The sequence below is a fragment of the Podarcis cretensis genome, assembly GCF_951804945.1.
Source record: "Podarcis cretensis genome assembly, chromosome: 1".
NCBI lineage: Eukaryota > Metazoa > Chordata > Lepidosauria > Squamata > Lacertidae > Podarcis > Podarcis cretensis.
In genome coordinates this window covers 119263431-119279961 of record NC_137170.1, presented here as the reverse complement: position 1 = coordinate 119279961, position 16531 = coordinate 119263431, and the positions used below count along the sequence as shown (strand labels likewise).

Genomic DNA, 16531 nt, shown 5'->3' with positions numbered 1-16531 from the left:
ATAACCCTCTTGCTTCAACCAAATCCAATGCAATCCGTAATGTATAATCCACAAATGGGTTAAAGCTGCATGTATGAAAAGGTTGAAGACCACTGGAGTGATATTTTATTATTTGTTTCATAAAATTTATATATTGTTTACTCTTGATTCTAAAAACAACAACCAACACCCCTTATTGTAAAAAAAACAAAAAACCCCAACACCTTTACCTTTGCAAAAAGGCAAAACAGTAAAATCGAGATTCACAACTGTGCTTTAAAATGTACAAGAGTTAAAATACTAAAACAGACTAAAATTATCTCAACTTGTTAAGCATCTGTGCAAGATTTTCCAAACAAGGATGTTTTTAGCAGGTGCTGAGAATAGCCCAATGAAAGCGCCTGGCTTGATATCAATGGGAAGTTCCAAAGGGCAGGGGCTGCCACAATGAACGGTGGAGTTCTTACAAATGTGGAATGGGCATTACGAGGCACCTGTATTAGTGCAAATTCCACTGATCGAAGCGGTCGAGTGGGCACATGTGGGGAAAGGAAATCTCACAGATAAACTGGTCCAAAGTTATATGCCAATAGTAATACCTTGAACTTATTTTTAAGGCGTTTCAAGCTGTTTATATTGATAATTTCAATATTTCATGTAGATGTTTTACTACAATCAAGTGGTATTTAAAGTTTGTTAAATAAATAATAATAAAACTTAACCAGTTAAGTGACCCTTGAACATCTGCAAAAAGCATGAAGTAGAAATAACCAGTACAGTGGTGCCCCGCAAGACGAATGCCTCGCAAGATGAAAAACCCGCTAGACGAAAGGGTTTTCCGTTTTTCGAGGCGCTTCACAAGACGAATTTCCCTATGGGCTTGCTTCGCAAGACGAAAACGTCTTGCGAGTCTTTTCCCTTTCCCCCCCTTTTTCTAAGCCACTAAGCCGCTAATAGTCGCTAAGCCGCTAAGAGGGATGCTTCGCAAGACGGAAAAACCGCTAGACGAAGAGACTCGCGGAACGGATTATTTTCGTTTTGCGAGGCACCACTGTAATGTTTCATTACTATGAACGAAACGGATTACTGTGTATGTAAGCCAAAATCTGACACATAACTAAATGTTCTTAGGCACACTGAAATCAATAGGCACAAGTGTATATTGCATTATTATTAACTGTGGCCCTTAATCTCTGAGCAGGGTTAAGAAGCCAGGAATGCTTGTATAAGAAAAAACTGTTGGGAGTAACTGGACACGAGAAGGTGTTAATTTTCTTCGTGAGAATAAACCACCCCATGAATGAGCTAATTGTGGGTGCGGTGTCAGCCAAGCCAGTTGCCATGGTAATAGCCCAGTGCCCTGACTCTGTCTGTGATTAATGCATGTCTGCTCAGCGCTGTGTCTCTGTAAGTCAGTTAGCTGGTTGTCACTTGTCCAATGTTACGTCTTGAATTTCTGAACTTATATAGAGCAACTGAGATACTTTGTACTTGCGTGTATCTGTAAATATCTGTATCGGCAAAAGCCTAGAGGCTGTATCTATAGCTATATCTATATCCCTATCTATATCTACATCCAGAACTGTTTTACTAAGCCTTATCTTCTGCAACAGTAACCTATCTAAACCTTTCTCAGCTTCTGTGTGATGACTGGTACTGGGAGCAACCACTACTGTGTGGATATCTCACCTGAGATTCCCAACAAAATCAATTTTTAGGTCTGCCCTAAGTTTACATTTGTTCACTAATTGTTCAGGAGACATACAATTTCAACCTCCATGTTGAACTGAGTTGCAAATATAGCTACACCAGGAGCTGATGGAAAGACACCATACAGAAATGCATAGTTTGATAAACTGGTGTGGTTGACCACGCTGTCGCTCTTGTCAAACAGTTCCACCATTTCCCTGCATAGAAGCGGCATCAACAGCCTACAACAAAGAAGGGGAAAAGGAAACACAAATTACCCAGCGCCAATCTTAATATTTTCCAGTCTCAAAATGCAGCCGTAAGGAATACTGGAATGAAACAGCAGGAAAGGACAAAGACATCTTTTGAACACACTACTTGCTACAATTCAATGCAAAATTACACTCTTAACACCCATTGAGACTTAAGTGTCATGCTGGAAGACATATAGGAATTCTGCTTTAAATTTTGCCTGTGTGTTTTAAGTAGTCATGCTTGTGAAAATATTAGTTAATCAGATGATTCATCAGCTGCAGCTGCAGCTTAAGATGTAGATGTTGAGTCACCTACAGAGTGATCTCCTTAATTACAGTTTACGGATGCTTGATGAATTCAATCATTTTGCCACTTCCTCCTTTTCTTTTACAACCTTCACTAGCACCTCCACTGGGGGACCTTACACAACCATGTTGGAGGAAGTGCTGGAAGAAGGTTGGCCAAGAAGTCATTCTCCCCACCCTTCCGTCCGCAGGATCCCTCTCTACTGGATCAAAAGCTCTCTGTGGATGGAAGGCAAAGTATAGATACAACCCCATGGGTACAACAATTCCCCCCCAAACAGCATAATATGTACCGTATTTTTCGCTCTATAAGACGCACCAGACCACAAGACGCACCTAGTTTTTGGAGGAGGAAAACAAGAAAAAAAAATATTCTGAATCCCAGAAGCCAGAACAGCAAGAGGGATCGCTGCGCAGCGAAAGCAGCGATCCCTCTTGCTGTTCTGGCTTCTGGGATAGCTGCGCAGCCTGCATTCGCTCCATAAGACGCACACACATTTCCCCTTACTTCTTAGGAGGGAAAAAGTGAGTCTTATAGAGCGAAAAGTACAGTATTCCCAAAATGCTAACAGTTAAACAGGAAAAATATGCTAACAGGAAAAATAAATGTTGGAGACCATTCCTGCACCAATTTCATACTGCTTCTATACTATGAGAGAAGCTATGCACCCAATACTGAAAGTAACAGAAACACAAATGATTGAAAGGGAATCAAACTTACAGTTTAGCTGTGATGAGAAGAATCAGTGCAACAAATGTACCCTTTGTCAGCTTCTTTATTTGGCCCACCATTGTGAGGCCCAGATAAAAGAGTGCCGAGCCAGAAAACGAGCTGCCAAGTCCATCAAAGAAGTTTTCCAAATATTCGGGAATTTTTTGCTTAAGAATGAAGTTTGAGCCAATTCCTATGAAGACCATGAATACAATTGGGTTCTGCAGCACTCGAAGAAGCCCAAGTCCCACAATCTTGATTTTGCTGTGAGAGAGATTATGATTGTCTCGCGATTTCTGGATTTCACAGAAGATAAATCCTAAGGGATTTAGCATCATAAGAGATATTGGTGCAACCAGGTAAATGTACTGGAGATACTCTGGATATGTGGTTTGATATAAAGCTTCAACTACAAGAGAGAGAGATGGAAAAAGAATTATTGACAAGGATTTTAATGGAAATGTTTACACCCCCCACATCACTCTATTCTTAAATATATGCAGTTTTTGAAAGTCACATGGGCCCAGATCCAAAGATTTTCATCCACAATCTACTGTTCATGCAGGAGAGCTCTCTTAGGCAAGCAAGCAAGCAAGCAATCATTATATGTGCGTTATATGCATATATGTGTGTGTGTGTGTGTGTGTGTGTGTGTGTGAGAGAGAGAGAGAGAGAGAGAGAGAGAGAGAGAATATGAAGTGGGTGATTTTATCTTGCACAGCAACTTCAAAAAGTTATTTCGACTGCGCGATTAAAGAAATCAGTTGATTTAACTGCTTGACTAAAATTGACACAATTAACCGATTCAAATGTAAAAATAGTTCTGAAACAAACAAAAAACACAGAGTTTGTTTTTAGGTGCAGGGAAAAAAGTGTTGACAACATTGAATGGCTTAAAATCTTTCCATACTAGATTGCTCTTCCAGTAAACTGATGGACTACCTTTGCTCAGATCCTGAAGATTGTATGCAACTAAGTCTAGTGTTAGAAATCCCACAGGCACCAGGCGAGTTTTGCAACTGGCGTGGGTCTAATTGTGATCACATGGAGCTCTCTAGATGCAGATGTCAGACTGGCAACTGCCATATCTATCTGGCTGGCCCCTCCAGCTTTCTGAAGCAGGCAAGCAGAAGAGCTTATTGATTGCATTTCTATCCCTTCCTTTTCTCCAAGAAGTACATGGTTTACACACCACCCCTGGCTTGGTTAATCCCTACAACGACCCTGTGAGGTAGGTTAAGAGGCTGTGCCTGCCCCAAGGTCACCCAGTGAGCTTCATGGTTTAGAGCGGATCTGAACTCAGGTCTGAGTCCAGCAATCTACACTACCCTGGCTTCCTAGAGTACTTCTGCTAATGGAGCAGCTATATGAATTAAGTAGGTGAATAAATATGGGGAAAGCAAAATGTCACTTAAGAGAAGGATCTGAAATATTTGCCTTGAAGCTTGGATTTGTTTTATTCTAGATTGTTTTAATGTGTTGTAAACCACTTTGAGATTCTTTTTCTTTATAATAATAACCACTTTCACTGGGGGGGGGCGGCGCCTAGACATTCCTTTATGGCGAACGTAACCCTAGTTTAAGGGGCCATTTGGAAATTAGCTTATATATCCGAGTTTCTAACATTGACTAAGTCCTACTCAGAGCAGACCAACCGAAATTAATGAAGCTAGGTTAGCCATGCACAGTGAACTTCAACGAGTCTATTCTGACCAGGACTAGAATCAAAGAGTTGGAAGGGACCACGAGGGTCATCCAGTTCAACCTCCTGCAATGCAGGAATATTTTGCCCAACGTGGGGCTTGAAAACATGACCCTAAGTTTAGAGAGTCTACTAGCTTTGGGTACCGCCCCCTGAACTTTGCAAAACAATCCAGCACTCACATTAACTTGCTCCCATTAGGTCTGCCCTCATTCCATTGTTGAAACCGCATTCACATTGTGCTACACTCAGGATGATAATAATAATAACAATAATAATGTATTATTTATACCCTGCCCATTTGGCTGGGTTTCCCCAGCCACTCTGGGCGGCTCGCAACAGAATATTAAAAACATGATAAAACATCAAACATTAAAAGCTTCCCTAAACAGGGCTGCCTTCAGATGTCTTCTAAAAGTCAAATAGTTGTTTATTTCCTTGACATCTGATGGGAGGGCATTCCACAGGGTGGGCACCACTACTGAGAAGGCCCTCTGCCTGGTTTCCTGTAACCTCACTTCTCGCAATGAGGGAACCGCCAAAAGGCCCTCGGAGCTGGACCTCAGTGTCTGGGCTGAACGATGGGGGTGGAGACGCTCCTTTAGGTATACTGGGCCGAGGCCCTTTAGGGCTTTAAAGGTCAGCACCAGCATTTTCAATTGTCTCAGAAAAGTACTGGGAGCCAATGTAAGTCTTTCAGGACCTGTGTTATATGGTCGTGGCGGCCACTACCAGTCACCTGTATGGCTGCCGCATTCTGGATTAGTTGTAGTTTCCGGGTCACCTTCAAAGGTAGCCCCGTATAGAGCGCATTGCAGTAGTTCAAGCGGGAATAAAATACCAAGTGTTGGACTGTATCCCTCCCATTGCCATGAACAAATAGTCACAATCTAATAGAATGCTTTCCGGTACAAAATGCAATACCCGCAGGATCTCCTGCCTCCTGCATGTGTGAATGCCATCTTTCAGATTTAGGTCCATACAAACCTGGGACACATCAATGAGGCCCTGATCTTTAAACCAGACGTCTGAAACTACTACTAAGCTTTAAGGAAAGGGCCACTTGGCTTCTGTCAACCACATCTTCTTTATGCACCCATCTGTACATTCAAGAGTGCTACCAGACTGTAAAGAGATTGGCAACTGAAAAGTCCTAGAAATTTTGCTGCCTTAGCTAACTGTTCACAACCCTGTTTAATCTACGGGCAGAGTTCAAGCGCTTACTGCTGGCATATTAACCTGTGACTCTGTTGCGGGTCCTTATCTGCAGGGATTATGTGGTGGCAATAAAAGATCCCAGGCAGTTATTCTGGTGACATTAAGCGCTTGCAGGGAAGAGCTTTGCAGGACACCTGTTAAAACGCTACAGGTGCTATTCCAAAGCTGGTGCAAGGTTAACTGCAAAACAACAGCGGAAGAAGTAATATAAAAGACAGTATGAAGCACACTCCGAGTCTGAGATGAAATGTGCACTAGGGAGCCCAGTTACACAGCATGGAGAATGGTGATAGGCTGTGCTATCAGCTGCTGTTCAAACACACAAAGAAGTGGTAAAGCTTCACCTTGAACCGGTTGAGAGTAAGGGAAGCCTTGGGCTAAATAAATATAGCAATGCATGCAGCCTGGCCCTTTTAAGGTGCCACCTTAGAAGCATAGGAGACAAGGAGAAAAGGGCATCTATGGTAACAGAACATGCTAGCAAGCCACATCATGGCATGAAGATGACAAGCGTCGGCCCAGAAACTCTCGCTGCTTTCACGCTAAGGTCCTTCAGGAATACATGATGCTGAAAGCATTGACAGAAAGCAAAATGCACCCCCCCCAGCTAAAACCTAAATAACATTTTTTACGGTGTCACTGAACTGCAACTGAACACTCAATGTAACTCACAAAATATTTAAAGGAAACAATGCAAACATATTAAAACTGTTCTTGTGGTGAGGGAGGTGTCAAAAATTCCTGAAAGCAACAACAGATCCACAGCATACCTCCCTAAGGAGGAAGTAATTTACACAAATGTGACACTACCACAGAGAAGGCTGTAACAAACGCCAAGGCCACCCCCTCGAGCTGCCACTGTTTTATATGAGAGAGGACATTTCTATAGGAGAGTCCTATAAAGAAATAAAGATTGTGCCTGAAAACTACCCAGCAGTCCATGAAGCTTTTCTAGCTATCACAACAACTTTCCATCTACATTTTACACTCCTGTATAGAGAAAAGAAGGTGTATGCAAATTAAAACCATTTGCATGCATGTGCTTAATTAGTTGCAAGGTGGTATTTTGAGTGCAAAAGTCAAGTTGCCACCTAATTTAGATTTGGGGTGAATGCCCTGATACAGTCAAATGCAAAAAGGAAGGAAAGAGAAGCAGCAATGGCAAAGCAGCGACTTGGTGTCTTTGTGAGAGCCAGCATGGTGTAGTGGTTAAGAGCGGTGGACTCATAATCTGGTGAAGCGGGTTCGCTTCTCCCCTCCTCCACATGCAGCTGCTGGGTGACCTTGGGCCAGTCACACTTCTCTGAAGTCTCTCAGCCTCACTCACCTCACAGAGTGTTTGTTGTGGGGGAGGAAGGGAAAAGGAGATTGTTAGCCGCTTTGAGACTCCTTAGGGTAGTGATAAAGCGGGATATCAAATCCAAATCCAAACTCTTATCCCTCTTTGTAAACACAGGGGGGAAAATCCCAGGTGCTCCCCTATTTGGTAGAAGAAATCCAGAAAAGGAAGCCACAGGGATTCAAACCACACTTCTGTTCATAGCAACAGGTTTCATATCTTACAAGTCGTCTGCATATTCTCAAACTTGACACAAACAACTTCACTGGGAATTGTTGGAGAAGAGGTCAGGCCCTATATGCAAAAAACAAAAAACCTCACCTGCCTTGAAAAAACTCCCAGCTGTATTGGATTTCTAAAATACTCAAAACTCCATTTCCCCTCAGAAAGTCACATGTTCCATTTTGTTTACAATTTCTCCAGTCAGCATAATTAGAATTACTCATGGTATGTGGTGCTTAAAGGACACCTAACTAATGTTTAACTATCTCCTGTTAAGTCCCTTTTAATGATGGGAGTCAAAAACCACCAGGATTTGCAGAGCCAATGTTTTCTGCCACATTGCGCCATTCAAGGACTCTCAGCTTACCTCTCCCAGCCGAGAAGCATGATCTCTTAAAACTGATTAGCTGTTATATGCTCTTAAATCAGGGTGGGGCAGAGAGAGAACATGAGAACTGGTCCTAAAACGTTTTGCCCCCTGCATGGACCACTTGAAAATTGCAGAGGGGTATTAGCAGAGCACAGAATGAGCTGCTTTTCTTCTTCAACACTGCCTTTGTCAAAACCAGCACCATGTTATGAGAGTCACAGAGGGGGCTCGTTCTCAACTGCCAGAGAAAATAACTACAGAGCCACACAGATTCTTGAGTGTTCCATCAGTGCTCCAGAGATCAGCCGAGTGGAGCATGTGGACCACTGCTTGATGGTCTCTGTCTCAGACCATCCCAGGGTGCAAGCCTGGGCAGTGAGTAAGGCGGTCTTGGGCTGGCTAGATGACAGGGCCTTGCTAATGTGGTCCAAAGGAAAGCAGAGCAATGTGTTTGGCACCAGTGTGGCTTTAGGAGTTGCCAGAAGGAGCCAACCAACTGCCTTAGGAGCTCCATTTTGAATTTGTGCAGGGTTTCCTCTGTAGTCTTTTCTTGTCCTAAAGATATTCCACAAGGCAGCGGAATACCAGCCATCTAAATCAAGACAGTCTTAGAAAGATTGGCCAATGTTCTCTCTCCCCATCACTAGCAGGTGCAGGAACAAATTAGGCATACTGACTTCATACTGATTTCTAAAATTCCCTATCATTCTGTCTCATTGATGACCACTCTGCTGAAGTGATTTAATCACATTCACTTAAACTTAAGCATTAATGGCAACTAATCCAACTAGCTGAAGGGGAAAACAAACAAACAAACAAACAAAATCCAAAAACAAAAGAATGAATTGGAATTAACTTCAAGCTTCTTTGATCAAAACAGTCAAGGCTCCACACATCCTGGGTCAATCCACTTTGCAAGCCTTGTTTTGGTTCTGCTTTCTTAAAGCAAAACACAGCTGGTAGGATCTGGGCACAAGCAGAAACATTAACCTGCTCACTAATCCAAAAGCCTCTCAAACTACAGTTTTATATGCAGGCATGCTGCCGAAATTGCATCAAAGTCAACAGGGATCGATCAATTTAACTGTGTCAAGGCCATTCACAAAAAGCAGTCATCATCTGAACTGGCCCCAAGACAGCCTCTTTCTGCTGGATCAACTGAATATTGCCAACAATGGTAAAATTCCAATCCTGAGTTATCCCCTAACAAGGGTTTTCAGTGAGGCATAATGACTTCTCCAACAGTATACAGCACCATAGGCGCATGCATGAGTTGTATCCAAAGGTGCGCAAGAATTTTTGCTGATGGAAATATTTGCTTTACTTGTTCTAGAATATTGCACAACAAAAATGAAACTACATCCCAATATATTAATCCACTTGTACAGCAAGTTGTACAAGCTGGGCAACTTCCTGCCCAATCAAAAGCATGAGAACAGTTATAGGACCTTCCTATTATATCACCGGATAAGCCTTTGTGTACATGTTTGCAGAACAGTGCAGAACAGTTTCCAACCCTTGCTTGTGGTTTTCCTTTTCTTTTTTGGGGGGGCATCCAACCAATTCTCTGTGACAGTGAGCCAAACATTCTCAATCTTTGTATGTGAAGACCTTAGATGCAAACAAGCATCACAGCTAGTTAAAGTAACTGCTGGGTAAAAAATAATTGCCTGAACTAAATTACTAAAGGGTGATCTTGGATACAGAGTCTAAAAGAAAGAACTCTTCCCATTTTAGCCATATTAACATAGATTTGGATGGAACACCGCTTCTGGAAGAGGAGAGATGGCTGTTTCAGCTTCCCTTCTTTCTGCAGACCACTCTGCCACCTAAAAACATGCAGTTTGAGGGTCCTCTGGAATGGCGTGGGAGGCTGCGGGGGGGGGGGATCACCAAAAACGACTTCATTTTATGCTACATTTTAATATTTTAATGTTCCATTATTTTAATGTTGTATTTTATTTTTGTTTTTAAGTTGTAATCATTCATCTTGTTTTTATTATTGCTTGTAAGCCGCTCTGAGCCCGGCCTTGGCTGGGGAGGGCGGGGTATAAAAAAATTATTATTATTATTATTATTATTATTATTATTATTATTATTATTCTCTTTCTATTAGCTGAAGCTTCCAGAGAATGCAAACTCTTTCCATGAATGGAGGGGGTTCTCCTAGTAATTCTCACTGGGAATGTTTAGTCTGTCAACCTACTGGTGGACATTATTGCCATTCACCCCAGAAAATCAACACAAGAACTGGAAAAATAAGAAGTATTCAACTGGATCAATTTTTGGTGGTAAAGAAATGAAAATGTTCTAGTGCTGCCAAGAGCACCTTACACTGAAAACATGCCTTCTCACTGAACAATTCTGGGTGAAACTGACAGACAACAACAACTACTTGGGTAGTACATGGCTTTGCTTATTAGAGTGACTGGGGTAGCTCAGCCAGATGGGCGGGGTATAAGTAATAATAATAATAATAATAATAATAATAATAATAATAATTTCATCAGTTCTGCTTCATGCGACTCACAGTGCAACAGAATGTGCTCTTTCTCAAATTCAAAAACACAAATTGGCAGCTGTAACAACAGTGCATGCATTGTGTACATCATCAATGCAAACAAGTCACTATGCATTCCTAAGGCACAAAGTGTTATGAAACAATCTCATTACAAACAAAAAAAATACGTAAATTTGTTTCTTACCTATAGGATAGCCCAGTGCAAAGTCATTGCTCTGAGTAGCAAAAATAGGAAACAGTCCAGCTCTGCTAAACCGCCTCTCAGGAGTAGCTATCAACAGTGTTAAAATGCAGACCAAGAAGAACACTGATGCTTTGGCAACAAGGATGCTGTATAAGAAGGACCAATTGACGTTGGAAAAATTCAGTACAACCATGTTTTTGAACAATAAAGCTGGGAGTGCAAAGCAGGAGACAAAGTTTCCAAGTCCTTTGGCCTGAGTTGATGTGATTATGTTAACTCTTCCAGCTATATATCCACAAAGGATTATGCCAAAGCATTGTAACAAGGCTGGGAAAAGCTTACTTATTGACATAGAAGGAGAATTGCTGGTGAAGTTCAGCTGGTACCCAAATCTGCCTGAAAGCAGATTGGACATATTGGCTGAAGAAGAGAGATTCTTTGTGCTGACATACGTGTAAATATCCATATTCATTCAGCGCTTCTGAAAACGTAGCATGTGGATTCTGATCTGTAAAACAAGGAAGGCAGCGTTCGTTATTGTATTGCAGTGAGATTGAGAAAGCCCCTCACATCGCAGTAAAATGGAACGAAAACAGGAACCCTAAAAGGGAACTGGAAGTAGGAGTCAGGGCCAATAGGGAGCTGAAATAAATATTATTCCGTTGAAAGAAAATATAAGATAGCACATCTAAAGGACTGTTATTCTAAAGAACTGTTATCCTTAAGCAAGATGACACAACTTCTCCATAAGAAAAAAAAGTTTGTCTAGATTTTATTTATGTTAAAATACCATTTTCAGAAGTTTATTTTTTCTTCTGTTTTCCTAGAATCAAACTATTTCAGCAAGTTTTATGATTTCAATCATTTCTAGATTTGATGTCAGGTCACTGAAGCATGCCATATTGAAGAATCAAATTCGGTGGGTCCAAGGAGAAGGACTCTGGACTTCATCAGCAGCAGAAGCCATAATACAATAATTTGTAATGCAGTCAGTGTAGCGATAAGATCATCTATCACATAATAAAAGGAACATTGCACATGTTCAGCCACACATGCATCTCCAGGGCAAACAAGAAGATGCACTGGTCATCCAGTTCCAATGGAGTCGCAGTATCAGCAAGATACTCACAGAAAATGCAGAAAACTTGCCATTCCCATGATGCACCTGGCTGGCTAGATGCTAGGATTCAAACCGCCGACCTTCTGATCGGGAAGCCCTAGGCTCTGTGGTTTAGACCACAGCGAAAATAGGACCGCAATAAGTCATGAGTGCCAAAAAACCTAGCTGGTCAGACTACGACCAAATTCATATCCTCAATTGGCCATAAAAAAACCAGAGTGTTCAGTCAGTCACACTCTCATAGACTATTCTGCTTTACAAACCAGGCACAAGGATGATGATGATGATGATATAATAATAATGGATGGGATTGAATTACAGATTTTTTTATATAAAAAAGGTTCACAACAGCAGCTAACAGTAGTTAGTATAAATACCAAACCTTCTGACGATTATTTTTATTGCTATTTTCATTAACGGTAGTGCTTTAACAATAGTGGACCAATCAACAGGACAAATATTTTTGGCCAGTCAAATGCAAAACACAAGGTGATCCATATTCTAAGCCAGCCACCCGCCTCAGTGCCTCTGCCCCCAAATAAACATAATGATTCAATTCCAGTAAAGATAATGGTTAAATTCCTATTTCTACTTTGCCACTTGAGAAAATAGGCTGAACTGAACTGGGCTGACAAAAACAACCATCCTAAAAAGATTTGCCAGTTCTATGCACTGTATCCAAACAGTGCCAATGGACCAGATGGTGATATGCTGTGATATTCACAAACAGCCCTGTTTATGATCAAGCATGCAAGTCTCACTGAAATCATGCCACATTAATAAATAAATAAAACAAAACACCACCTAAATATCTGAAGTATAATATCACAATGCTATCAATATTATTCGTAGGGCTGCTGCCTAGTTAAGAAAGAATGGTTGATTGATTATATGAACTTTAATTGGCTGCCCAATTAAATCCAGATATGCATACAAAGGAGGGTTCTAAAGAAAAATATGATTGTTTCATTTTTAGATGAGGCACACATGCACCACTTCAAGCATATTGCCTCACATATAGGAAGGAATGCTTGTCAAGGTGGTATATTGTTATATATGGTTTATGCAGCATCAAAAGCAGTCAAACATTTAAAAGTCTAAGACACTACCCTAAGACCAAGTAACTGCAACTGCAGTTGCAGTTTGGAAGAACTTAACAAAATATTTTACTGCATGTTAACACCACAGTTATGACTAAATGCTGCAATTACACCTCCAAAGTGGTGAAAAACACCTACTCAACCCACCAAAAAATCATCTGCTGATTTAAATAAGAACAGGATGCACCTAACTTTCTGTCGACTTTAAGAAAACTCATTTTCCCCCTCAATCTGTAAAAGGGGGAACCGATATTCACCATCACCTTATGGAACCAGATACCCAGCTGTTCTCTTCTTGCAAAAAAGAAAAAGAAAAAAGAAACACCACTTCGGTTGGTTTCAAACGCAGATAGGGCGATTTAAAGAGAAACCGCACAAATGCCTTGTAAATTGTCCCCCACAGCCCACGACTTGGCTTATCCGGTTTGCAACGCGCGAAAAGGCGGGCCGAGATGCAAACAGCTGCCGGGCTGCGATTACTTGATTTAAAGGGAAAGGGTCGCCGCCAATCCGCCCGCGGCAAACCCCTTGCACCCACCCCGAAAGACGCGCCGCAGCCAATGGGATCCTGTTTACCAGAGAGGGCGATTTGCTGGTGGAGAGTTTGAGCCAGACGCGGCGCGGCCCTCGCGCGCCGGCGGACGAACCCGAAGGGGAGACCCCTAAACGCAGGCGCAACACGCGCACGCAACCACATGGCAACCTGAACCTGAGGGCAGGAGTCGCCCCACAATTGCACCGACCCCAATCAAAGCCCTACACACAGACACGTCCCAGAAACCCCGTAAATGCAAAGTCACCTGGCAAATGCAAAGTCATACAGTCCCAAGCCTTTGCGCGCTGGCTCCTTTGGGGTGGCTTCACTTTGGGGCGGCCCCGCTGGGTAATATTATTATTATTATTATTATTATTATTATTATTATTATTATTATTAATAATAATAATAATATGGTCCTAAGTGTTCGCAGGGGGCTCTGCTTCCAGCCTCCCCTCCCCCAGCTCTCTCAATCTCCCATTGCCCTCGTAGTAGTGGCTGCCGTCCAAGGTGAACCTGGCGCGGCGTGTGAAGAGGCGAGCGGGGTCTCCCTGTTGCTGCTGCTTGGGAGCGGAGTCAAGGCGCGGGCGAGCAGCGGGGGTTACGGAAGGAGAAAGAAGGAAGGAAGGAAGGAAGGAAGGAAGGAAGGAAGGAAGGGGGTCCCCTTCCCCTCGTTTACCTGCCCTCGCCCTACGGCGGCTGCAGCAGCAACGGCAGGCAAAGCAAGGCGGGCATCTCCGGCCCACGGCGCCGTTGTCGGCTGGGCGCCCGGGAGCAGCGCGCGTGGGACGGAGCCGGCGGCGCGTGAGCTCAGCGCAGAGGCGGGCCTGCCCGCCAAAACCCGCCCCGCCGCGTCCCAGGCGCAAATGGCTCTTTTTAAAATGGCGGCGGCGGCGGCGGTAGCCGAGGCAGCAGCAGCAGCAGCAGCAGCTGCTGTGTTTTCTGTTGTTGTTACTGCTGCAGTAAAAAGCAAACCAGAGGCCTTGGAGATTCGCGTCGCGCACCAGCCGCTTGCTCGCCTCCAGGGCACCTGGCGTCTTTTCCAAAGAGCTCTCTGGTTTAGTGGCCAAATGAAGGTGTTTTTGTTCTTTCTACGGAAGGAGCCGCCTTGGGCTGCACGCGCTTTTCTCTGAGGGGGAAAAAAATCCCGTTTTCTTTAGGTAACTCGCTCCTTGGGTAACACCCGCAACCTCACGGCAGCACAGGGTTGTCGGAAGGGTGAGGAGGAGGAGAAGCATCCGTGCGCCACCCCGAGCTCCTTCGAAGAAAAAAGGCCCAGAAATATAATAAGTAAATAAAAGCACATGGCTTCTCCCTCGCCCACTCACAAAGGATCATGGGAACTGTAGTTTAAGGTCTCTGGGAATTGTAGCTTTGTGAGGGGTCAATGACTGGATTCCCAGAGGCTTTAGATCAGTGGTTCCCAACCTTTTTGGGGGGCCATGCCCCACCTAAGCATCTCTAAAATCCTGATGCCTCCCCCCACCCCGACATATACCTAATTCTTCTTATTCAAAAAGTGAACTCCTATTCACGTGGAGGAAGCCTAAAAGGCCCTTCACTGTTAATAACTCATTCTCGAACTGCCCCTCTTAAAAATCAAATTGCCCCCTTGTGGGAATCACAGCCTTAGATTAAATGAGCCAACAGCCTGTGTTCACCAGAAACCCCTAAATTTATGGGCCATGAGTGTCTTAAATCTTTACCCCTATTTTCAATGCTTTTTTTCTGGAGGTACTCAAGGGTAGTTCTACCGGCACCTTTTTAAATATATGTTTAAATATATATATATATATATATTCATATATAAGAAAAGCACTGGTTAAAAGTGTGACAGTAGCAACTTCATGGTGAGCACCGACACCTTTTTCTGGAAGAAAAGCACTTACTATTTTTATTTGGGATGCCTTTTTAAGAATTCACATTCTTCTGCTGAACCGCTAGGATATTAGCTCTCTAGCATTTATAAACGAAAGTGCTTTATAGGCAGAAACACACAGGATAAAGGAAGTGGCAGCATCTGCCCACCACAGCATCCCATTATGGATGAAAGGGAGATGGACACAGAAGATCCCTCTCCCAACAGCCAGACTGCTGCTACTGGTTAAGAAACGGGCTTGGGGGCCTTCCGGCCCCTTGCTTACCAATCTCTGTCCTCTGCAGATCCAACGTGGCAGCCCTTGTGTGGCAGGGTGAAAAGTGAGGAAAATCCCCCAGTTCTCCAGATCTGACTCTAGCCCTCATTTGCCCTGCGTACCATAGCCTGCATGATAATCTATCATCTGTAGGCAAATGACTTTCTGTGAAATGCATTATGCAAAGCACAACCAGGTTTTTGGTTTTTTTAAAAAGCAAGACGCTAATATTCTGATAGGTATTAGGAAGGCTGCTATACATTACCAGAGATAAGCTACTTAAATAAGGATCTGGGCAAAAAAAATTGAGAGGAAGAGAGACTGAACGGGGCATTACATATGGAGAAGGCCGGTGGTTTCTGCAATTGAATACCTGCATTTGGGTAGAATAAGGCAGTCTCCTAAGATTTAGTTAAATTAAATGTAGATTTAATTTAAATCATCCAGTAAATAAAATTTATTGTATTTTTAACCATGGGTGGATCCATCTGGCGTTGACAGCTCAATATCCAAACTGTCCTGGATCTCTATCCTGCGGGTTTATTATATAGGCAAGTTGGCGATTTTGATGTAGTGGTTTGGATAAAAAGTGCCCTCTAGTGCTGAGCTGTCAACTTACAACTTTATTAACTCAAGTAAAGATTCAAGAGACATGCGAAGTTCCTCATGGGGGGGGGGGAAGCCTCATATTCATCTTTAAACTCTGTGTATGATCTAACCCCCCTTTTAGTTAAAAAACACTTATTCATGATACAGAAGAAATCTCTCCACAGGAGCTGATGGGAATTGTCGGATTCATCTACATGTATCTACAGGGATCTGTGATATACAGGATGTGAGTGGGCCAGGCTACATGCTTATCGTAATTACAATCCACATGGCTGGCTGTTATACAACAGGCAACAGCAGTCTTGTCATTCACTTTAGTGCCGAGGTGCAATCAAGAGGAAGTTCAGCATATTTAAGACGCCATTGAAAATAGTATTTGGACATGGCTAATATTTTTTTGAGATTGCACCTTTGCAGGATCAGTGTAAAATGATTCCAATAAAGAAGAGTTGTCCGATCACATTGAGTGTATCCTAAACACACACACACACACACACACACACATACATGAGGGACACAACAAATACAGTTCCATC

The 16531-nt window shown here is 42.8% G+C and overlaps 1 protein-coding gene across 2 annotated transcripts in view; it reads right to left on the bottom strand.

Moving 5' to 3' along the window:
* Positions 1–14081, bottom strand: part of GPR155 (G protein-coupled receptor 155) — a 32989-nt gene extending 18908 nt beyond the window's left edge. The window contains exons 1-4 of one of the 2 annotated variants that reach the window (XM_079977733.1): positions 13931–14081; positions 10497–11004; positions 2950–3349; positions 1745–1910 (exon numbers count right to left, since the gene is read on the bottom strand). In XM_079977733.1, the coding sequence (XP_079833859.1) occupies positions 1745–1910; positions 2950–3349; positions 10497–10968 (1038 nt within the window). In that variant the 5' untranslated portion in view covers positions 10969–11004; positions 13931–14081. The remainder of the gene's footprint in view (positions 1–1744; positions 1911–2949; positions 3350–10496; positions 11005–13930) is intronic. The other variant, XM_079977732.1, reaches the window with a different exon arrangement.
* Positions 14082–16531: the final 2450 nt, after the last annotated feature.